At 49.9% G+C, this 21,960-nt stretch overlaps 7 protein-coding genes across 7 annotated transcripts; 2 read left to right on the top strand and 5 right to left on the bottom strand.

Moving 5' to 3' along the window:
- Positions 1-1,213: 1,213 nt before the first annotated feature.
- On the top strand, positions 1,214-5,890 carry BKA55DRAFT_502295 (uncharacterized protein; the record flags this gene model as incomplete). The annotated part of the gene is made up of 3 exons (XM_046186910.1): positions 1,214-1,672; positions 1,731-4,930; positions 4,981-5,890. 3 exons carry the CDS (start codon positions 1,214-1,216, stop codon positions 5,888-5,890), a joined length of 4,569 nt encoding a protein of 1,522 aa, XP_046053717.1.
- A 776-nt stretch (positions 5,891-6,666) lies between these two features.
- On the top strand, positions 6,667-9,085 carry BKA55DRAFT_557502 (Aldehyde/histidinol dehydrogenase). The gene is made up of 2 exons (XM_046191806.1): positions 6,667-7,106; positions 7,164-9,085. Exons 1-2 carry the CDS (start codon positions 7,018-7,020, stop codon positions 8,929-8,931), a joined length of 1,857 nt encoding a protein of 618 aa, XP_046053716.1. The 5' UTR covers positions 6,667-7,017; the 3' UTR covers positions 8,932-9,085.
- On the bottom strand, positions 9,086-12,930 carry BKA55DRAFT_557501 (SNF2 family N-terminal domain-containing protein). The gene is made up of 2 exons (XM_046191805.1): positions 9,684-12,930; positions 9,086-9,626 (listed from the first exon to the last, which is right to left on the bottom strand). Exons 1-2 carry the CDS (start codon positions 12,798-12,800, stop codon positions 9,258-9,260), a joined length of 3,486 nt encoding a protein of 1,161 aa, XP_046053715.1. The 5' UTR covers positions 12,801-12,930; the 3' UTR covers positions 9,086-9,257.
- Positions 12,931-13,767: 837 nt separating this feature from the next.
- Positions 13,768-14,376, bottom strand: BKA55DRAFT_534935 (uncharacterized protein; the record flags this gene model as incomplete). The annotated part of the gene is made up of 4 exons (XM_046189650.1): positions 13,768-13,868; positions 13,924-14,021; positions 14,129-14,240; positions 14,340-14,376. The coding sequence occupies 4 exons, from the start codon at positions 14,374-14,376 to the stop codon at positions 13,768-13,770; spliced, it is 348 nt and encodes a 115-aa protein (XP_046053714.1).
- Positions 14,377-14,847: 471 nt separating this feature from the next.
- BKA55DRAFT_503279 (uncharacterized protein) lies at positions 14,848-18,842 on the bottom strand (the record flags this gene model as incomplete). Its single annotated transcript, XM_046186996.1, has 4 exons — positions 14,848-15,284; positions 15,334-15,831; positions 15,879-17,955; positions 18,420-18,842. The coding sequence occupies 4 exons, from the start codon at positions 18,840-18,842 to the stop codon at positions 14,848-14,850; spliced, it is 3,435 nt and encodes a 1,144-aa protein (XP_046053713.1).
- A 226-nt stretch (positions 18,843-19,068) lies between these two features.
- On the bottom strand, positions 19,069-20,619 carry BKA55DRAFT_230126 (uncharacterized protein). The gene is made up of 2 exons (XM_046185266.1): positions 19,863-20,619; positions 19,069-19,778 (listed from the first exon to the last, which is right to left on the bottom strand). The coding sequence occupies exons 1-2, from the start codon at positions 20,166-20,168 to the stop codon at positions 19,296-19,298; spliced, it is 789 nt and encodes a 262-aa protein (XP_046053712.1). The 5' UTR covers positions 20,169-20,619; the 3' UTR covers positions 19,069-19,295.
- A 705-nt stretch (positions 20,620-21,324) lies between these two features.
- BKA55DRAFT_685461 (uncharacterized protein) lies at positions 21,325-21,834 on the bottom strand (the record flags this gene model as incomplete). Its single annotated transcript, XM_046198801.1, has 3 exons — positions 21,325-21,429; positions 21,477-21,764; positions 21,817-21,834. The coding sequence occupies 3 exons, from the start codon at positions 21,832-21,834 to the stop codon at positions 21,325-21,327; spliced, it is 411 nt and encodes a 136-aa protein (XP_046053711.1).
- Between the last annotated feature and the right edge of the window lie 126 nt (positions 21,835-21,960).

The raw sequence follows: 21,960 nt of genomic DNA, 5'->3' as shown, positions 1-21,960 counted from the left end.
AGTTCTACGCCTAACTGCGGAGAGCAGTATTACAGCACAGTCAAAATTCCCGACGACTTCAGTTAGAACCGTGGCGCCGGCGTTAGTGGACACTGCAGGCCGCTGGGAGGCGGGAGATCCATAGATTCCATTGGATTTGACCGTTACTTACCTACCGCTGAGAACTATCGTGACGGGAGCCAGGGAGTACAGTACTAAGTTAAATCGGTATGTAAGGATGCCCGCAAGTACCGTGCTAAGCCTGGAGCCCGATGAGTAGTAGATACTCAGTTCGTGATGCGTTTTAATGGATGGATAATGACATTGGATGGATAGCAATGCGACAACACCGCCTTGTCAAGTCTGGACAGGTGAAGTCAGGTAAGGTAGGTATGTAAGCACTGGAAAGTAGCTTAGCTGCTAGTACACAATGCGAGACAGCGCATCGCAATCGTGAGAATCCAATCCATCCAATGCAAGCATCCATAGGATCCAAATTTGTATACAGAGTACAGGAGCAGATTCATGGGTACTTAGGGGGTACATTCCGGGCAGATGAAAGAGTGCGTCGGATGGGCCGGGATCAAGACTCCCCACGCACACCCACCCACAAGAAGCCTGCGACCCACGCCCCCGACACCCACTCTCCACTGCCCATTTCCCTTCAACAGCGCTCCTCAGCGAGTCCCAGCAGTTGTCTCGAGCGGGTACCACCCAGAAATGGCTATTCCAGAGTGCTAGAGTCTCAGGCTCTTTGGCGGCCACTCACTTTAACTGGCGGACGGGACGGGGCCCGGGGAGGGTCTCTCGTCTCTCCAAAGTCCACCGTAGCTTTTTTCCCTTGCCGCCCCGTTTCTCCATCCATTGCCTTTGCTTACACAATTCCCCTTGTACCTTCTTCCAGCCAGCCCGTTCTTCTCATCAGTCATCTCGTCACCATCAACAACCTTACCTTTACTCTCTCCACGTTCACCTTCTTGTACTGTCGACGATTTTCAAACGGCCCTGGCGAAGCCGTTTCACACTCGAGTTTATCACATCGTCGCCGCCAATAATAATTCTTGACGAGCAGCTGGTGTTGCTTCAATTGTACCTGCTCTATTCACTTCGACTCTGTACCATATACGCTTAATCAGACGCCTCTCGCTTCTCTCGACCCCGACTTCGACTCGTTCAGTTTCCCCAATCTGGCTGGCATCGAGGGGCCGATCGGGCGCTTGCCCGCGACTTCATCATGACCACAACAACAACCTCTGACGGTCACCTTGATCCGCAGGCCCTCAGTGCTACTCAAAGATCGCGATGGGCCACACAAAGAAAAAGTGTTAACAGCAGTAACAACAAACGCAATTCTCTACTCGAACGCATGGGACATAAGAAGACGGGTTCCAATGAGAAGAATCCCCCCTCCGACGGATCCGACCCTCACGGTGACGATGGCCAACCGCCGCAAGCGAACCCTGAAGACCTGAATGGTGGTGAGGAGGACGAGGAACACGAGAACCGCACCTTGTTCTTCAACCAGCCCCTGCCAGAAGAACTTTTAGATGAAAACGGCCATCCCACTCAAGTCTTCACGCGAAATAAAATCCGAACAGCCAAATATACGCCTCTGTCATTCGTTCCTAAAAACTTGTGGTTTCAGTTCCATAACGTTGCTAATATATTTTTCTTGTTCTTGGTTATCCTAGTCGTAAGTTGACCACCTGGAACCCCTTCAACCTCGCGAGTAACCCTTAACCTTTAAATAGATCTTTCCAATTTTTGGTGGTGTCAATCCAGGTCTCAACGCCGTTCCGTTGATTTTCATTATTGCAGTGACTGCTATCAAGGATGCCATTGAAGATTACCGACGAACTATTCTCGACATCGAACTCAACAACGCTCCTGTCCACCGATTACGAAACTGGAACAATGTCAATGTTATGGAGGGCGACGTTTCTATGTGGCGTCAATTCAAGAAGGCTAACTCCAAATTCTTCGGTTCTATCTGGCGAGCAACTCAATCTCTGTGGTCCAAGAAGGCGAAAGAGGAGAGGGCGAAGCGGAAGGCCGGTCCTGGGGAGGATGATGCCCCTCGACCTTCAGTCGAGACGCACCGAACTCGTCAGTCCATGCGACAGTCCATTGCATCGCCTTTCACCGGTCGCGAGTCCTTCATGTCCGCCCGAGAGGATATTCAGATGACCCCTGTTCCATCGCCTTCACCTCAGGCCACACCTGCACAATTTGAGATGCCTGACCAGCAAGATGCTAAGCGCGCAGCAGCTCTGTCACAAATGAAGTCTGATATTATCAACTACAGCCACCCCGCGTCCGGTGCTCGATTTCAAAAGGATACCTGGAAGAGTCTCGTTGTTGGCGATTTCGTTCGTATATATAATGACGAAGAATTGCCCGCTGATGTCATCATTCTATCAACCTCCGATCCTGACGGAGGCTGTTATGTCGAAACCAAGAATCTGGACGGTGAAACGAACCTGAAAGTTCGCCAGGCTTTACGTTGCGGCCGAGGTCTCAAGCATGCTAAAGACTGCGAACGTGCAGAGTTTGTGATCGAAAGCGAGGGGCCTCAACCAAACCTCTACAAGTATAACGGTGCCATCAAGTGGAAGCAACCCGTCCCCGGCTACCTCGACGACGAGCCCGAGGATATGACGGAACCTATCACCATTGACAACCTCCTACTACGTGGATGCAACCTCCGAAATACTGAGTGGATTGTTGGTGTGGTTATTTATACCGGGCATGACACCAAAATCATGATGAACGCTGGTATCACTCCTAGTAAGCGTGCTCGCATTGCTCGAGAGATGAACTTCAATGTCGTGTGTAACTTCGGCATCCTGCTCATTATGTGTTTGCTCGCTGCTATAATAAACGGAGTTGCATGGGCAAAGACCGATGCGTCTCTTCACTTCTTCGACTTCGGATCCATTGGCGGAAAGCCAGCCATGAGCGGTTTTATCACTTTCTGGGCTGCCATTATTCTATTCCAGAATTTGGTCCCTATTTCACTCTATATCACCCTGGAAATTGTGCGAACTTTACAGGCCATTTTTATTTACAGCGATGTGGAGATGTACTACGAACCGATCGATCAACCGTGCATTCCCAAGTCATGGAACATTTCGGACGATGTTGGCCAAATCGAATACATCTTCTCCGACAAAACCGGTACACTCACGCAAAACGTTATGGAGTTCAAGAAGGCAACGATCAATGGACAGCCATACGGAGAAGCTTACACCGAAGCTCAGGCAGGAATGCAGAAGCGACTTGGTGTCGATGTTGAGAAGGAAGGAGAGAGGGTTCGTGCCGAGATTGCCGACGCTAAGGTTCGGGCGCTTGCTGGTCTTCGTAAAATCCACGACAACCCATATCTTCACGACGAGGCCTTGACGTTCATTGCTCCCGACTTTGTATCCGATCTCGCTGGCGAGTCAGGCGCCGAGCAGCAGGCAGCCAATGAGTATTTTATGCTCGCCTTAGCTCTCTGCCATACTGTGATGGTTGAGAAGGTTGACGGTGACAAGCCAAAAATGATTTTCAAGGCACAGTCGCCAGATGAAGAAGCTTTGGTTGCCACTGCTCGTGATATGGGTTTCACTGTTCTCGGAAGCTCCGGCGAAGGCATCAATTTGAACGTCATGGGCCAGGACCGACATTATCAAATTCTCAACACTCTCGAATTTAACTCGAGTCGAAAGCGAATGAGTTCAATTGTACGGATGCCGGATGGTCGCATTGTTCTCTTCTGCAAAGGTGCAGACAGTATCATCTACTCTCGCCTTAAGCGAGGCGAACAGAAGGAGCTCAGAAAGACAACTGCCGAGCATCTCGAAATGTTTGCTCGCGAGGGTCTCCGAACACTTTGCATTGCCCACAAGGAAGTTTCCGAACAGGAGTACCGAGCTTGGAAGAAAGAACACGATGCCGCTGCTTCTGCCCTCGAAGAGCGGGAAGAGAAGCTGGAGTCCGTGGCTGAGCTGATTGAACAAGATCTCTACCTTATTGGTGGTACCGCCATCGAGGATCGTTTGCAAGACGGAGTTCCCGACACAATTGCTCTCCTGGGTAATGCTGGTATCAAGCTTTGGGTTCTCACTGGCGACAAAGTCGAGACTGCTATCAACATCGGCTTCTCTTGCAACCTTCTCAACAATGACATGGAATTGATTCATCTTAAGGTTGACGAGGATGAGACAGGCGAGGTCTCCGATGAGACCTTCTTTGAGATGGCAGAAAGATTTTTGGACGACAACCTTCAGACTTTCGGTATTACTGGTAGCGACCATGATCTCGCGCTTGCTAAGAAGAACCACGAGCCACCTGCCCCAACCCACGGACTTGTCATTGATGGTTTCACACTCCGATGGGTACTCAACGACCGACTGAAGCAAAAGTTCCTTCTGCTCTGCAAGCAGTGCAAGTCAGTTCTCTGTTGTCGAGTCAGTCCTGCACAGAAGGCTGCCGTTGTGGCTATGGTCAAGAACGGTCTCGATGTCATGACTCTTTCCATTGGCGACGGTGCCAACGATGTTGCCATGATTCAGGAAGCCGATGTTGGTGTCGGTATTGCTGGTGTTGAAGGTCGTCAAGCCGCCATGTCTTCTGACTATGCTATTGCTCAATTCCGATTCCTTCAGAGACTGGTGCTTGTCCATGGTCGATGGTCGTACCGCCGTCTGGCAGAGAGTATCAGCAACTTCTTTTACAAGAACATGGTCTGGACTTTCTCCATTTTCTGGTACGAGATCTATTGTGATATGGATATGACCTATCTCTTCGACTACACGTACATTCTCATGTTCAATTTGTTCTTCACGTCGGTCCCTGTCGCTATTATGGGTGTCCTGGATCAGGACGTGTCTGACAAGGTATCTTTGGCTGTTCCTCAGCTCTACCGACGAGGTATCGAGCGACTGGAGTGGACCCAGCTCAAGTTCTGGTAAGTACAGTTGTCCTTGGTATCGCTGCTCTGTGCTAACTCTGTCAAAGGCTCTACATGATTGATGGTGTTTATCAGTCCATCATGGTTTTCTTCATTCCATATCTTCTGTTTATGCCTGGTACCTTCTTGACTGGCAACGGTCTCGGCGTAGAGGACCGCCTTCGATTTGGCGCCTACGTTGCTCACCCTGCTGTCATCACGATCAACATGTACATTCTGATCAACACCTATCGTTGGGACTGGCTGATGGTCCTCATTGTTGTCATCTCTGATGTCTTCATCTTCTTCTGGACTGGAGTCTACACCTCCTTCACCTCCTCGGCATTTTTCTATGGTACTGCTGCACAGGTATACGGAGAGGCTACCTTCTGGGCATGTTTCTTCCTTGTACCTGTTATTTGTCTCTTCCCACGATTTGCTATTAAGGCTCTTCAGAAAGTGTACTGGCCTTACGATGTCGATATCATTCGTGAGCAGGAAAGAATGGGCAAATTCGCTCATCTCTACCAGACTGAGGAGACAAATGATCCTCTTACCGCCGACACCAAGAGTGACAAGTCCAAGTCATCCAAGAGCTCAAGGAGGTCAAAGAAGATGCCTAAGCACGTGGCCTATGGCAGTGTTGACGAGGATCTACGACCCATTTACCCCCCCTCGACAGCGACACGAACCACGACATATAATCAACACAGCCAAAATGGTAGCGACTCGACCAATTACACGGCGCATCGCATATCGTTGGATGTACCGATGCAAGCCCGGCCATCGATTGACCGAGCGCGACCATCCTACGACCGTATGCGAGCCTCGATGGACAGGGTGAGACCCAGCTTTGAGGCCAGCAACGACTTCACGTCAGCAGCGAGATTATCAAGGATCGAGTCAAGTCAATCGCAAGGAGGTCGATTCCGCCCTCGACTTAGAGGACTTTCGTTGACTAAGAGTGCCAACATATAAAGCCGGCTCTTTGAATCTCGCTGTATATAATGCTGGACTTGACTATGGCTAACGACACGGCTCTGCGGACCCGCTGTCGAGTTTTGTTTCTCTCGACCTTTCCTTGCTTTTGATATCCCAGGCCTCACACGGCCAGTGATGCACTTACGATCTGCATGAGCGATCTATGAGTTGCTTTCCGCGGTCTTTGTATGCTTATGCGCTTTAGCACGCAACGAAGGCAACGAGGTCGAATTGGTTTTGTTTTGTTTTATTTTATAATACCCCTATGCTTCAATTACCTTGAGCTAGGAGGTTTGCTTTTACACACGCAGGGCGTTATAAAGGGGAAATGCAAAAGGGGGGTTTGCTTTTTTTTTTTTTTTTGTGTATGAACTGATTCTTTGGTGGCTTCGGTACTATCACTTTTAGTCTTCCTTCATCTCCCATGTTGTTTCACACCTTTTTTTTTTTTGCATCTTTAGAGCTGGAAATCAGCAAACCCATTCTCTGACGAAGATACATTTCATTTTTGCGCTGTCGAAGAGAGGGAGAATAGCGAGATAAGGCGGCCGTTTCCTTGATGCTGGAGAGGAGATGTCACAGGTCAGAAAGCGAGCATGGAAGAAGGAAAGAAAGAGTGGGAGAAGACAGCGGTGTTGATGCTGTAAATAAGAAGCGGCTATATAATCAGGTTGCCATCTCCTTTTGGAGACCAGAGACGAAAATCAATAAGACGATGTGCAAATTTAACATAGAATCCAAGTTCCTTGATGCTGGTAGTGGTGACTTTATATGACATTCATTCTATGTTATGTATCGTCTTACGTTGCTTTATGGTTCGAGTTGATGAGCCTCACACTCACGTTCAAGGGCGAGTACGAATACGGCAGGTCCTTTTCCTTGGCGGTCAAGGCTTGGCAGGAACATTGAATGGAAGGAAGAGCCCCGTCCCTGAAGCTAAGGTACGTACCTCTCCACCCAAATTCAACCCATCCCGTCCCGTCGAAGGGGGACCTCAGACTCCCACTTTAAATAACATCCACCATCCGACTCGGGCCATCTCCAGTTGTCGCATGATATAAAGGGGACATTCAGTTTCTGCGGTCAAAGTCGTGTCTACCTTTCTGCGGAAAGACCAATTGACCATGTCAGAACCTGCAATGGAGAATCAAGAACCAATTCTCCTTACTGCTTGGCGGAGATGCAATGAGTTTGCTGCAGAGCACAACATCTCGTACGTTGTAGCTACGAGCCATTGACCCTGATTTACAAGCTGATTTACTCCTCACAGACAATCTACAGTCTCTGCCGTTGCAACAGTCGCTGCAATTATCGTTGCAACTCTAATTCTCCGCCTCACAAACGCTATCGCTACAGCCTCTGTCAAAGCAGCCACCGGCCGTCCTCGCAAGTTTACCGTTCCCGCGCCCAAGATCCCCGAGCCTCACTCCACCGTCGACGTCCCCTCTATCAGGGTCTCTGGTAGCTCGGCCGTTCAATGCTATGCCCCTGCCACTGGCCAGTTCCTAGGACAAATCAACCCTTCTACACCCGCTGCTATCGATCGAGCTGTTGTCGCAGCGGCGGCTGCCCAGAAGGTATGGGCTGAGACAACCTTCGAGGAGCGCCGTGCTGTGTTGCGCTCACTGCTGCAGCACGTTCTCGACAATGCTGAGGACATTGTCAAGATTGCTTGTTTGGACAGTGGAAAGACTATGGTAGATGCTCAGTTGGGAGAGATTCTTGTCACTGCTGAGAAGCTCAAGTGGACTCTCGACCATGGTGAAGCTGCATTGCGCCCGTCTCGTCGTCCTACCAACTTTCTCATGATGTACAAGCGCAACACTGTTCACTATGAACCTCTTGGTGTTGTTGCTGCTCTGGTCAGCTGGAACTACCCCTTCCACAACTTTATTGGACCCGTCATCAGCGCTCTCTTCTCTGGCAACGGTATTCTTGTCAAGGTTTCTGAGCAGACTGCTTGGTCTAGCCAGTACTTCACAAACATCGCTCGTGGCGCTCTTATTGCCCATGGCCATGATCCCCAGCTTGTTCAGACAGTCGTGTGCTGGCCTCAAACCGCCGGACATCTTACTTCTCATCCTGGTATCAGCCACATCACCTTCATCGGTTCTCAGTCCGTAGCCCATCATGTTGCTGCTAGCGCAGCCAAGAGCCTTACTCCTGTTGTCGCAGAGCTTGGTGGCAAGGATCCGTTCGTTATTCTCGATTCTGCCTCTCGGGACCTCAAGCGCATCGCCGAAGTCATTCTCCGTGGAACTTTCCAAGCCGCTGGCCAGAACTGTATTGGTATTGAGAGAGTCATCGCCCCTCGTGCAATCCATGATAAGCTTGTCGAAATGCTTGCTCCTCGTGTCAATGCCTTACGTCTGGGCCCTGAGGCCGATGTCGGTGCCATGATCTCTGACGCCTCCTTTGACCGCCTTGAAGAACTCATCGCTGAGGCTGTCGCCCAAGGAGCCCGTCTCCTTGCTGGCGGCAAACGCTATAAGCATCCAGAATATCCCACTGGCCACTATTTCCAGCCAACTTTCCTTGCCGATGTTACCCCCGATATGCGTATTGCACAAAATGAGTGCTTCGCTCCTGTTCTCACTCTCCTCCGCGCTAAGTCATCGTCCCCTGAAGATATCCTTGCCATCGCCAACGCTCCCAACTTTGGCCTCGGTGCCTCCGTTCACGGTTCTGAGCGTGATCCCAACTTGCAGCCTATCGTTAAGGGCCTCCGCGCCGGCATGGTCGCTGTCAATGATTTTGCCGTCTACTACGCCGTCCAGCTGCCCTTCGGTGGTGTTGGTGGCTCTGGCTACGGCCGCTTTGCGGGCGAGGAAGGCCTACGCGGACTCTGCAACATGAAAGCCATTTGTGAGGATCGCTTCGGCTGGCTGGGCATCCGCACTGGTATCCCTCCTCCCGTTCAGTACCCTATCAAGAGCCAGCCCGATAGCTGGAAGTTCACACACGGTGTTGTGGAGCTGGGCTATGGAGCTCCCTTGAGGAAGCTCAAGGGTCTTGGCAATATACTCACAAACATGTAGATAAGGACCATAGAGATCCAGAAGAGATGGGAAGATTGAAGACACATTGCAAGGGTGTCAGGCCAGGTCATGTATGTCTTGGCTGGAGTGCAATACGGCACAGGATAAACATAATTCTCATGAGCTATGAGCAGGACAGATAATTAAAAAAGGTAGATTATATTGTCCGATCTATTATCTAGTCAGGACATGCGAGTAAAACGAACAATATCATTAATGCCAAAATAAGAATAATTCATTGCGCCATGTCATAAATCCTGAACCTTCTTGAACACCTTTCCCAACCATGACCATCTTATCGTTAATATCTACAGCATGCAATTGCTTCACCATCGTCGACCATACACTGCACTCTCTTCCTTTCTAGGTCGTCCTGGCCGTCTCTGTGATGAAGCCGCAGATCTACGCTCGTTGCCATTGAAGCTCTCGTTGCCAACGGCGGAGGGATCAGCGCCGATAACAACTGGGTTCTCCGAGGAGCCTGGTTTGAAGAGGTTGATGATCTCATTGATACCGAGCTTGAGAGCTTCCTTACGCATGCCACCCTCGATGGCTTGCTCAGCGAGCTCGCGCTTCTTCTCCTGCAGCTCGAGGATACGCTCCTCGACAGTCTGAGCGACAGTGAGCTTGTAGATAATTACATCGACAGTCTGGGTCAGACGGTGAACACGATCAATGGCCTGTTCTTCGACAAACTAGCAAACATGTTAGCATCGTAATCTGTTAAGGGGATCAAGGATAGTTGAACATACTGGGTTCCAGAAGGGCTCGAGGATGACAACTCGGGTCGCTGCCGTGAGGTTGAGTCCTAAACTACCGCACTTCAAACTACACAGCAGGATGCGTGTCTCAGGATCGCTCCTCAACTTTCGTAGGCTCTCCTCACGCTCATCGTTCTTCATGCTGCCATCGTAACGGACAAAGCGGAATCGTTCCTTGCGGAAGAAGGGCTCAACGAGATCAAGCATAGAAGTGAACTGAGAGAAGACGATGAACTTGTGTTCTTTGACTTCACCCTGGAGAATCTTGATGAGCTCTCGAATCTTGGAAGAAGCAAGAACTTGAGGGGAGTTGGGATCGCGGGATGGATAGAAAATGCTGTCGTCTTCTTCAGACGAGACATCTGATTCATCAGAGTCAGAATCAGAGCCAGAGTCTGATTCCGAATCTGAAGCTGATGATCCAGAGACAGCTGTCGTATCAGCAGCCGTGGTATCGGCAGCTGTAGTATCGGCATCTGTGCCTGCATTTGTGGTGTCAGCTGCATGAGATGGCCCATCGTCCAGTGTCTGGGCAGCCATGCGCTTTGTGATATCTGTCAATGATGCCAAGGAGTCATCAGAGCCAGAAGCCACGCCTGCTTTGCTTTCGTCGTTCTCAATAAAGCTGCTCAAGTTGCTCTTGTCTTCAACCTTACTCTCTTCGTCTTCAGAGTCATCGGAGCCAATCCAGTCGCCGCCGCCCTCAGCATTCTCATCTTCTTCGCCACCAGCCTTTCCTAGATGTATGGAGCCCTGCTGATCCTCGGGAACAAGCCATGAGCCTTCGCCCTCTTCTTCCCCATCATCACTGTCAACGATGGCGTTGCGATTCCGGGGCTGACGAGCTGTCTTCTTTGGCGACTCTGCGTCCTCGTCATCGCTGTCAACCACCGCGTTTCGGTGGCGAGGTCGCCTTGAGGCCTTCTTATGGGACTCGTCGTCATCTTCATTGTCGTTTATCTCAACAATCTGTCTGTCAATGACCTTTTCGTCGATTATCTCCTTCTTGTCTTTCTTCTTGCTCTTATCCTCGGACTTCTTGGACTTCTTGGGCCGTTCTGACCGCTCTGGCCTTTCATGGTTGTTAAAGTATGCTAGGTCATCGTGGCAGTCGGAGCAGATGTCCTTGCCTGACTTGTTGTCTTCAGGACTCAAGGCTCGCCCACAAATATTGCAGTCCTTAGAAACGATGCCCATGCCGGCGAACATGTCGGCCATGACATCAATATCTGTATCCTGGGTCTTCTGGGTAGCGTCTGTCGACATTGCGTCTTTGTCCTTCTCCAGCTTGCCCTCGACCAGCTTTGGATGATTACAAGCCTGTCGTAGGCGGAGTAGCAGAGTCAAAGCGTTGGCATAGTTGACTCTGCCTTGCATCATCTGCTCGATACTTCGGTCTGCTCGAGCAGCTAATCGATCATAGAACTTGCGCTCTGCAGGTGATAATGCAGTCGACACAGTAACGACCTTTCGTTCGGTGACCTTGAAGCCTGTCGAGGACCCCTCGCCCTCGGCGGAAGGCTTACCACCAGGGTTAAGCGCACCAGCTTCCTTGAGGATTTCTTTAGTTCTTCGCTTCATAAAGCATCGGAGAAGACTGTGTAGTCTGCGAATGGCGATGTGACCGCGGCCATTCTTCAGGGGTAGATCAATATGCTCTTTCCACTCCTTGAGGTCGTCGTAGGGTCGAATGCGGAGAAACTTGACGAGGGACTGGAGTTCATCCAGGTTGTTCTGCATAGGTGTACCAGACAAGCACCATCGGTATTCAGAGTTTAGGGCGTAACAAGCCTTGGTAGCCTTTGCGTTGCGATTCTTGACTGTATGGGCCTCATCGAGAACGACTCGCCACCAGTGCAAACCAAAGCATCCTGCTTTCAACCCATTCTCGGCATCTGAGGAGTTTCCATGTTCAGAAACAAGGATTTGATAGGTTGTGATGACAACATCGTAGAGAGCGAGCTCCTTAAATCGCTTCGTGCGATTTGGTCCATGATGTACGCAGACTTTGAGACCATGGGTCTTTTCCACTTTGTCATTAATTTCGTGTTCCCATTGTCGAATCAAAGCAAGTGGTGCCACCACCAGGGTTGTCTTTTCGATCTTCTCAAAGTGTTTCTTCCATCCAGGGGCGTCCTTAGCTGGTTTCTGGTTGGTGAGAATGAGTGAGATGGTTTGGAGAGTCTTTCCAAGACCCATGTCGTCGGCGAGAATGCCTCCTTTGGGAACCTTTCCTCGCTTTACAGGGCCAAGTTCTCGTCCTCGCATCCACTCAACACCTTCGACCTGGTGAGGTAGTAACTTGACCTTGAGGCCGTCCACTGTGCCGTCTTTGGGGTCTTTTGGATCTTCTGATTTCTTCTCACCATCAGCTTGGCTCTGTTCTCCACCCTCTTCTTCGCCCTCCTCCATGCCACCCTCAAGCAAGGCCTTCAAATCGGCGCTCGCCTTGGCAGGATCTGTGTAGAAAGTCTCCTCGCCGTATTGTCTCTGGGGCGCATATGAGTATGCAACTGGTGGTGCAGAGGGTGCACCTGAGCTGAACATGGGCATTGGTGGTGGTCTTCGATCCTGGTATACCGGACCTCGAGGGCCCGTGACCCTAGCACCGCTGTTGCTGCTTTGACTATCGAGGTGGTGTTCCGGTCGTGTCTTCTGCCGTATGAAAGGGTCTGCTCTCTGCTTACGAGAGGACATCATCTTGGTAGGATGGCCGAATGTGGGCGTATTGGTTGCGCCGGCGGGATTAAAGGGGTCATTCATATCTCCTCGAACTTTGCCTTTGAGCGAGCTCATACCACGAACAAGGGCGGTGATATCATCGTCGGGAGACAACTCGCGGGATGTATTCTCTCCATTTGGAGTGATGGAGTTTAGAGGCACCTTGGGAGGCGCCCGTTCGTTAACCATGGCGCCGAGGTCTCGAAGAGCAGTAGAATCGCTGAGACGTGTCTTGGAATGCCTTTGGCGTGGGGCAAGTTTGGAGAAGTCAGGTTGTTGTTTTGATGAGAGGGTGGTTTGTGGCTTAAATGCAAAACGGCCACCAGGCTTTGGTTTATTGATATGTTTATTAGGCGACCGATTTGAAAGGTCGTCAGGGTACTTCATTCATAAGCCGGGCGGTGAGTGCCGTCGTGAGGGTATGTGCAGTTTGGTGAAGCCGTTGAGTACAAGGGACTTTGCATGAGTGTATCGTTTATCGTCCAAAAATGACATAATGAATTGCCCCAGCAACGGGCTGAGGGTGTCATAATAATGATGCTTCAACAGTCCAAGCTTTGGTGAATGCTTTCTCTAATATTTATGTCACTAGCCTACAACCCCTCTATACGTGGCCCGCGTAAAGCACTGTGAAGCAGGTAGCCCCGCGGTACTGCAGGTCCCTGTTCATGAACAATCTTATGCATTTTATGCAAGTCAGATCTCAAATCTTTAAAGTCATCAGCGACATCCACCAATGATGAGCCATTCTTGACCATCAAGACACCTTACGGTCTGAAATTTCATTCTCATAGAATCTCAGTCTGTATTACAATCATAATCCTTGCTAGATGCTTTTAATAGCTTGCGTTTAATCTATTAATGTGTGCAAATTTCCACTTCTGTGAGGTGATTGTCCAACTATTTATTCACGGCTTGTTCAACTGAGACTTATTAAAGTCAATGGCTCGAAATCTGTGAAAGAAAGGCCTTGAGGCTATAGACAAGAAAGCAAACCGTTGACTTAAAACAGCCTATGTGTTAATAATTGCGCTTTTAACAGAAAGGCTAGTACGCGCCCTTTTGGTCCTGTACAGCATTACCGACAATCACGTAAATGCCGACTAGAACCAGGCTTGGTTCGCTACAGCTTTGAGGATGGAATGAAGGATGCAGAACTCTTTAGACTTGAAAGCTCGTTCATTCTTACAAGAACTCATAAAACAGATATCCTGTCCATCAATCCCCGCCCAGAGTATGGTGCAGTTTGGAACCTTGAAAATGATAACGCTCAGCAATAATTATAGGTGGGTTTCTCCTCAAAACCCCTGTTCCACAAAGTCTCCCCTTATATACAATCTGACCTCTTTGCTTACTATGCCAGAGGAACAGGAGCAGGGGCCTCGGTGCCAGAAGCCTGCTTACCGCCGACGGGTGGGAGGAACATAGGGAGGTAAGTAACAGCAAGAGCCATGACTGCACTTTGTTAGCATGTATTCTTTATTCTCGAATAATACACGGGGGGTCTTACTGGACATGCCGACGGAGAAGTATCCAGGAGTGGTGGAGTTCTTCTTCGAGTCCTCGCTCTCACCGAGCCAGCTCTGGATAGAGAAAACAACAGACGCCCTATTATCAAGTCTCGTTAGCAACCCGGCCGCATATCATATGTCGCTTCGAATCGCATCGCATCGCGCCACATCTCCGCCTTCTCAAGGCTCAGTCGGCAAACGTACCATCCAACCATCTTGTTGCGCGTGAACATGGCGGCCATTGGCAGGGTAGTAGACATCGTCGAGGAGAGATCGGTCGAATCACCTGAGCCCTTCGGCTCTTGGTAAGGGACGACTGTCACGCAGTTAGCTCCTGGTCGCAATCATGATGATCGAATTGTGCTTCACGCGCAAGGCGCTTGACTGATACTCAAAGGCAAATGGCTAGACTTACTCAGGTCGACTCTTCTGGGGTCCTTGGTAGGCGACATATTTGCTGCTGTGAATGAGGTGAAGCGACGGTTGTTCAATGGTTGTCGCAATTACCTCTTAGCTCGCGCGACCTGTCGTCTGGGGGGAGGCTTAAGTTGTGGCGCTTTCTCGAGTGGGGTAGCGTGGCGTATGATAGACCTACCTAAATAGGAACTAGCTTCTTATACCAACAGGCACATCATTTCATTCAGCATCGACTATCGAAGACCAGCCATTAGTAATAGAACACAAATATCCTCACTATAATTTACTCAGGCGTACGAATTAGAATGATGAATTCAGACATCTCTTCCGTGTATATAAACATAACGGTTATCCTCCCAAGTCAATCCACAGCGTACCTAGACATATATCATGACAACCCAACCCAAGACAATAACTTAACCTTGTATATACCCGTTTCACAAACACAGCATACTCCCACGATATAAACGCCAAATCATACGCTCTACAACATAGGCGAGCTTTTCCTACTCCACCCTAATGATAACCTTCCACTGCAATGCGCCAGCTTCACGAATAGCACAAGCCAGGCATCCTCGCTTTCGTCGACTGATTATGGCATTCCAGCCCTTTTGAGCGCAAAGAGCACGAACCAGAATTTCCATGTCGGAGCCAAACTGTCGTTTTCTGGACTCGAAATGCATCTGTTCCGCGGCAGGGAAACTACCTCTTCGCTGAACAATGTTATACTTCGAGGTGAGCCTCTCAATCGTAGGAGACTGAGGAACCTCGGACAAGTTGGTGATACAGTCAATAACAAGGACTCGTTCGCTACCCATGCGCGAAGGTGAGCGCCGGTGAGTTTGAGGAACAGCCAGAAGCTCCGAAAGGGGAGCATGCTGCCGCTTTAGAAGCTCCGAAATATGAATAACAGTGTAATTATAATATTTGTGTAAGGGATGACCTGACCAGAGTTAGCTGCGAGACATGGACCAGAAACCATTTGATCCTACCTGTTCTGTGAGCAGGTCGAGAACCTTGCCCAAATGTGTCAGACCCAGACACATCGATCTGTTGAATTGTCGGACTTGATGGAGACTTAACAAATCGGACGCGATGAGACGGCGAGCATGGGTGTGCCGTAACAAAGTTAATATCGTAGGACAAGGAGAATGAGAAGTTCTCAGCTGTGAATCCGTCAATCGACACGGCAAAGTTGACATTGGCTGGGAATGACAACAGCTCAGGTTCCTTGTTGCTCGCACTCGCAGGGGGGGTCAGCTTAGTGAAAGGCGTGGACTGGATTGAGTTGGCCGGAGAAAGAAGCTCAAGCGACCGTAAAGTAACGCTGATCAACGGCGGTGGCGTAGAGTAGCTATTTTCATGGGGAATGATAAAGTCGGCAGGGAACACAGAATATTCGTCGGCATCCCCGAGGATGGATGATTCTCGTTCAATTCGCTTCTTTGCCCAAAGTCTTGCTTTCTTGCCCAAGTGTGCCTTGTCCTCTGCTGTCCGTTAGCGTAATGCTCTTCTCGTCCAATGTATGGCAACTTACCAGCCACTTCTTCCACTTCAATGTTGACCCAACCCTCATCTATGCCCAGGGGCAGAATGTCGCTGGAAACCCATCCCATACACTCAGCCGATCCCTGACCTGCTGCAATAACTCGGCCCACGATACATGATGTGCTCCAAAAACTCTTGCCAGAATAGACGAACCCTCCACACAAATTAGCGAACGAGCCCAAACGCTCCATGGCTTTGCTATCATTTTCGAGAAGCGTGGCCATCAGGAAATGGCACATGCCATCTCCAGGGAGGACTAGACCATAGATATATGATTTTGAAAGCCATCCAGAAGGATGAAGCGCCGCTGCAAGCTTTCGCCGCTGTGGTCGAGTCTTATCCTTCTGACTACCAGGTCGATCCCAGCCACCAAAGTAAAGTCCCCGCTTAGATCCATTCGTCTCAGAAGGCTTTGCTGATTTCTCAGATGCATTCGTAGAGGCAGGCTTAGGCACAGAGTTGATAATCGATTGACGAGCGTTGTTCGCGATAAGTCCCTCGTATGTGTCGATGTTGGGCCAGAGTAGCTTTTTCGCAAAATGGGTAAGCCCATCTACCTGCTGTTGTGGGTTGCGACCTTTAATAGTATACGTATGGCTGGCTGTCGTTTTGTCTTCGTGATGTTGACGGACAATAAATTTACTAAAGAGGGCGCCTAGCCAGCCCGTCGCCGGCGGAGGAATAACTGCTCCCTTTGTCTCGGAGGAGTCGCTTGGTGGATCTTCTTTGATTTTCTCAATCTCGATATTGTCGAGCCAGCTCCGGGCAAGATGAAGCGACCACTTAACCATGGGAGTGGCGGCTCTTTCGAAGTGAACAACATCTACAGGTCGGAAAGCTTCGACACCATATTCTTCGCCCTCGGTGATTGCATCTAATCGAATGAGGAGTTCCGTAGCAACAAGAATCTGCATGAGAAGCCAATACTTCTCCTCAGCCCGTTCGCTGGCACTACTAGCGTCGTGGATGGAAGAAGTATCCTCAAGTTCATCATTGTCTTCACCTCCCCAAAGAATCTGACCCAATCTGATCCTCCATTCGACATGGGTGAAGTCAAACCAAACATTGGCGGTGCCAAGACACTTGATCAAGACATTAATCTGGTTGGTCAAGCTATAGTGGTCGCGCTTATCGACAACGGAATTGCATGGCCGCATAAAAGTGTGAAAGAGATCCTGATAAGTCTGGACTGAGGTTTTCTTTCGAAGATCATTGACCCGGTATAGCTCGGCGTTTCGCTTGAGACGGTCCAACAGCTCTGTCTCAGGGAGACGACGCAGGTAACCCAGAGAGGAAAGCATGCGCTCACGTGCCTCAACAATGGCATGGGCCTTTTTACCAACGTTGTCAAAGCCGAATTGCTCTTCTTCGAGGGCGTCACCAACGGCGAGCTCGAGGGCAGCTGAGAAGCCCATGGTACCCTTCTCTAGACCTTGCATGCTCAACATGTTGGGACGTTCCCGACAACGGATGAAGAAATGGGCCTTGCGAGAGTCGACAGCCTGTGCCCGGGCAGCGGCATCCTGATTGAGATCTCGAGTTAGATGAGGCCATGCTGTAAGACCACTCCAAGCTCTATCTTCAATTTGGACATGATCAGTGAGGTCGCGAATCTCCAATGCTTCATCAAAGGGAAATGCGACGCTGGGATTGGGGGCGCCAGAACAATGCCCCTCGCTACGGGCAAAATACTGAGGGGCTCCAGAGAAGAGCTTCTCGATCTCTGAGTCGGTAAGAGTAGACATGATTCTATTCAGCTTCAAGACGGGATTGGGCGGACGAGAAGGGGCATTTTCCTTGCCGGACAAGGCACCCGAGTTCGGTAGAGGAGGTGGAGGAGGGAGAGGCTTGTTCTGATCTGGTGGTGAACGCGGGGAAGTGAGAGCCCGTGGTGAGTGTGACGGCGACTGTGACGATGAAGGCGTCTTAGTCCCTTGAGATCTGCCTGTAGAAGCTCGAGGTGGGGCTTTACGACGGAAGCCTCGGTCGGGAGGAGCGGCGCGTGGCGGAGGAGAATGCGGGGAGGAAGAGAAGGCTTTGGTTGGGCTTGTAACAGTTGATGTTGTCTGTTTGCAGCAAAGGGAGTAATTAGTTCTGAGACAGAAGTACAGTGATAGATGTGAGGGGAAGGGAAGTAATTGAGGAAGAGACAGGGTCACAAGAACTAAAATATAGTGCTAGAAAGAAAAAAGAACGACAAGAGAAAAAAGTCCCCGAGTCAATTGACATGACTGACTGACATTGGACCATCATGACATCTCGAAGGCCGGATAATACCATCGGTCAAAGGCGCCCCCGAATTGAGCCCATTGAGGGGCCCAATTCAGGGCCCTGAATGGCAATCGCATGACCTGAGAGCGAAGATCGCCCTAGCACGCGACAGTGGTTGGCTGGCCTAAGCTGGGCTGAGCAGTGGTCTGATCTTCCATTGTCTCTTATTTGATCAGGGATGACTTGCAGTTATGATGGAGATGGTGGGTGTCTCATCAGGAATAATTCCAGTAAATAACTTATCAAAATCTTGACTTACATCTCCATTGCCCTTCTCCTTGTCTCGCCCAGTTCGATCTTTTACACGGTTCCTAGCTCGTGCAAGTAAACCATGAAGTAGATAGTCTGGCCTTGTAAAACGACCCCCGGTTGATGCAGATGCACCAATGGCGCCAGAATCGTCAATGAGATCGCCCTCATCGTTTTCGTTTTGAACATGTCCATCAGCAATTGCAGATTTGGTCGGTATTATGCTGGTGGTGGCTGTAGTTGCAGTTGATGTGGCGCCGCTCTGGGGTAGTAGTAGTGCCCGGGACTTTTGCCGTTCATGTCGCTTTTGCGATGGTGCATTCTTATTCTCGTCAGTCAATTTTGACCCTGATTTGTCTGACTTGTTGGTGTTGTCGCTGAAACTGCTCGTAGCAGATGGCCGTGGAGACGGCCTTGGTTTGCTCAATGGCATACTGCAATCTTGATGCGATGGATCAAAGGTCTTCCATGCAACAACTGTTAGTATCGACGCACTGCGGGCATCCGCCGCCGAAGGATCAGATTGATCTTGTTGATCGTGGGCAGGCCGACCTGGACACAAGCACCATCAAGCCCACTCCGGATAAAGGAGACAGGCTATAAAGCAGCAGCTTCTTGTTTGATGGGTTTCCCTAACTACTACCGCCGTCAGTTAGGTGCTCCTCATCTGCGTTGCGTGAGTTGTTGGGCTGCGGTTTGAACTGGCACCAGAACATCCAGCATTCAATAACTCCTCAGGCATTTGTATTAGAATACGAAAGGGGACTCGAGATTCAAAAAGCTGACTCGGCGGAGAACAGAATGGAGCCATTGCTGTCATTGCATCCGTATTGCTATACAAATATAGGTCTTTGTTGGTTGATCCACGTACGTACGTATGAATATGCTAAGCACACAATGCTTTCCCTTTCCAGGAGCTCAACGGCTGTCTCAGGTCATTGGTGCACAATCCCATGCAGCGGATATAATCCCCTCTCTCTCGAGTCTCTCTTGTGTCCGCTTCTTTTCTTGTTTGTGCAACATGCAGCTGTCCCCACGCGTGGATATCCCGGAGGCCTTCGAAGCGTGGACCTGGAACTAACCTGGACGATCGTGGATAGTTGCACCTGGGTAATATGGGTAAAACGGAAGATCTGCGATGCGAATCGATGTGAGTAGATACAGGTCCGAATCCAATATGGAAGCCGGCATAACGCCCAGGACCTGGTCTATATACATACTGTACGGTACGCTCCAGTCTTACAGCGCAGCGGAGTGCGGAATACCCAATGATCAGAATAGAAGTTTCAAAGGCCCCCGGCATACGTGTGCAAGCATTGATCCTTGCAAGAGAAGGTGGACGCAATCTATCAATCATGCCAGAGTTCTTCTGCCGTACGAATGTTGGCAAACATCAAATTAGACTCACTAGTGTGTGTTACATGGGAAACATGGTAAGAAAGTGATGCCAAACCCTAGTGATGTGCGTCAAGACCCGACTATAGAGTTCATTATGTAACAAGGTAGGTATATACGAATTGCTATGGTCGATGTTATCGCAAAGTGGTAGTACTGTACGTAGCCAGGGATCATTTCCTGTCATCCGGAGGGAGGCCTTTTTAGCCTCAAACTTGAGAATCCTGATGCTGGAAGTTGCGGGAGTTTGTGGGCCTCTCTGGCGGAAGCCAATGTATAAAAGTGGAGGGAGTAAGACGACGTGTTTCGAAACCGCCGTTGCGAGAAGCGAGCCAGGGAGAATTTGCCGCTTCGGCAAAGGCATGGTAAAGCAAGAGTCACAAGACGAGACAAGGTGTAAATAAGCCTTTCAAGGTGAATAAACGGTCAAGTTGGAAGCCCTCGTTAGCTTCGGAATGTCATCTTGCCGAAAATAGTACAAATCATATCGGAACTTTAGATCAGTATCGCGCTCGGTCATCAACATTAGTTCTGATTATCTGAGACCTGGGACTTGGGATCAGACATATGATCGATGCTTGACGTGTTTGCCTTTGATCATGTATCAGCCCTGCAGTCCTTACAACCTTCTTCCAAGTCAGAGTAACCCTGAACGTTGAGCGTTTTCGTTATCCGCATACGGATACTGGCCAAGGATAAGGACGTGCGCATGTATTTTGTACGTGCGTTCCGTTTTTCCTGCGCTGCCCCGTCGTGAACCTTGTTTGTTACTGACCAAGCAGAAGAAGCTCACATTCGCAACTTTGTCCGTTACAAGTTTGGGCCGGAATTGCTGCTCAATTGTGTTGGTAGCCGATATCTATGTGTGATCCTCAACTGTCATGACCACCATGAGGCCTTTCCGTGCTCTTTTCCAACGGCTCCTAGCGTTTCCACTCCGACCACCACCAATTTCGTCGTCAATGGGGCCCTTGTGAAACAAGGGGCGCAATCCAGCTGTAAATTGTTCGGCCCATTAAACCTTCGAAACACGCGGCTACTTACAGCTGCGGATATATTTGCCCTTCCCGTCCCAATTGTTTATGCCGGACACTGGCATCGCGCGGACCCCATGATAGTCCCGTAGTGACGGGAAGCACAGTAAAAGGAAATCGGGTAACGGGATAGCCGCGAGGGCGCAGACTCCAGCCCATTTTACCCATGTTGGTATGTTTCTTTCTTCTTTCTTCCCTCGAGGCACGGCAGATGCCTGCACTTCCTCCAGCCCATGTGTATCAATCGTAATTTCGTTCACGATCTCTTGCCTTACTCAAGACCATCCCGAATGCGACACGCCAGTAATGATCCTTGCATCTTGTCGATTCCACGGCCCGTCACGCTCCCAGTTGATCAGTCCATGAAACAGAACATCTTTCTTGAATCAAGGCAAACCGCTCCCCTAGTCCTTCAGTGGAAGTCGGTAAGTGGGAGATCTGGGACGCCGAGGCATTGGTAAGACTTAAATAAGCATGTTTCGTAGCTCAAGCTGGAGGTGTGTCATGCACAACCACAAGTAAATACTTGGGATCGGGTACAATGACCAATTCTTGCTTCCTTGTTCGTAACCGTAGAAGCTTCAGCTCATCCTACTGTGTGTTAGCTATGAGCCTGTAACGCCTGTGATGATCCTCACTTCACCATCCAGCTCCTGGACCAAGCTTCCGGAGCTATTCACATAGTTCCAGACGATCGCGGCGAATTGCTCGACTCCTTTCGTTTTGCTCTCCTCTAGTGCAGGAGCTTCGTTAGAAAACGATGTTGCAGTCGATGTGGTTCGAGTCTTGGAAGTCTGGAGAGCGTCGACTTGTCCGCTGGTTTTCAGGATAGCGCCCGTGGCTCGGTCAAGAACGATGCTGGCTTTAACACCAGGTTTCTTTGACAATCGACCGAGCTTCTCCTCAAGGGCATCGTGGCCGTTTGTCTGTCCTTTTATTAGCCTCACAAAATATCTCAAGATCCTTTCCACAAGATACCAGTGAGGATTCAGCCATTCTGAGAGCTTGATATGGTGATGCTTGATACCGCTGGTTGTCGCAATGTTTTGGCCTGGCGTGGTTGGACCTTGCATTAAGGTGACGCCGCGGGGCAGGATGGAGGTTCTGCCATCCGACACCGCC

Source organism: Fusarium redolens (assembly GCF_020744475.1).
Source record: "Fusarium redolens strain MPI-CAGE-AT-0023 chromosome Unknown BKA55scaffold_3, whole genome shotgun sequence".
Taxonomy (NCBI): Eukaryota; Fungi; Ascomycota; class Sordariomycetes; order Hypocreales; family Nectriaceae; genus Fusarium; species Fusarium redolens.
Note: the sequence above shows the minus strand (reverse complement) of the source record. Positions and strands in the feature narration are given on the sequence as shown.

Bases quoted from the DNA above. Each gene is read 5' to 3' on its own strand.
- BKA55DRAFT_557501 (XM_046191805.1), bottom strand. From the start codon at position 12,800: ATGAAGTACCCTGACGACCTTTCAAATCGGTCGCCTAATAAACATATC. The intron at 9,627-9,683 runs GTATGTTCAACT...CATGTTTGCTAG, and splicing joins TCGAGCCCTTCTGGAACCCA to TTTGTCGAAGAACAGGCCAT.
- BKA55DRAFT_230126 (XM_046185266.1), bottom strand. From the start codon at position 20,168: ATGCCTTTGCCGAAGCGGCAAATTCTCCCTGGCTCGCTTCTCGCAACG. The intron at 19,779-19,862 runs GTTTGGCATCAC...TTCGTACGGCAG, and splicing joins TCTTGACGCACATCACTAGG to AAGAACTCTGGCATGATTGA.
- BKA55DRAFT_557502 (XM_046191806.1), top strand. From the start codon at position 7,018: ATGTCAGAACCTGCAATGGAGAATCAAGAACCAATTCTCCTTACTGCT. The intron at 7,107-7,163 runs GTACGTTGTAGC...TACTCCTCACAG, and splicing joins GCTGCAGAGCACAACATCTC to ACAATCTACAGTCTCTGCCG.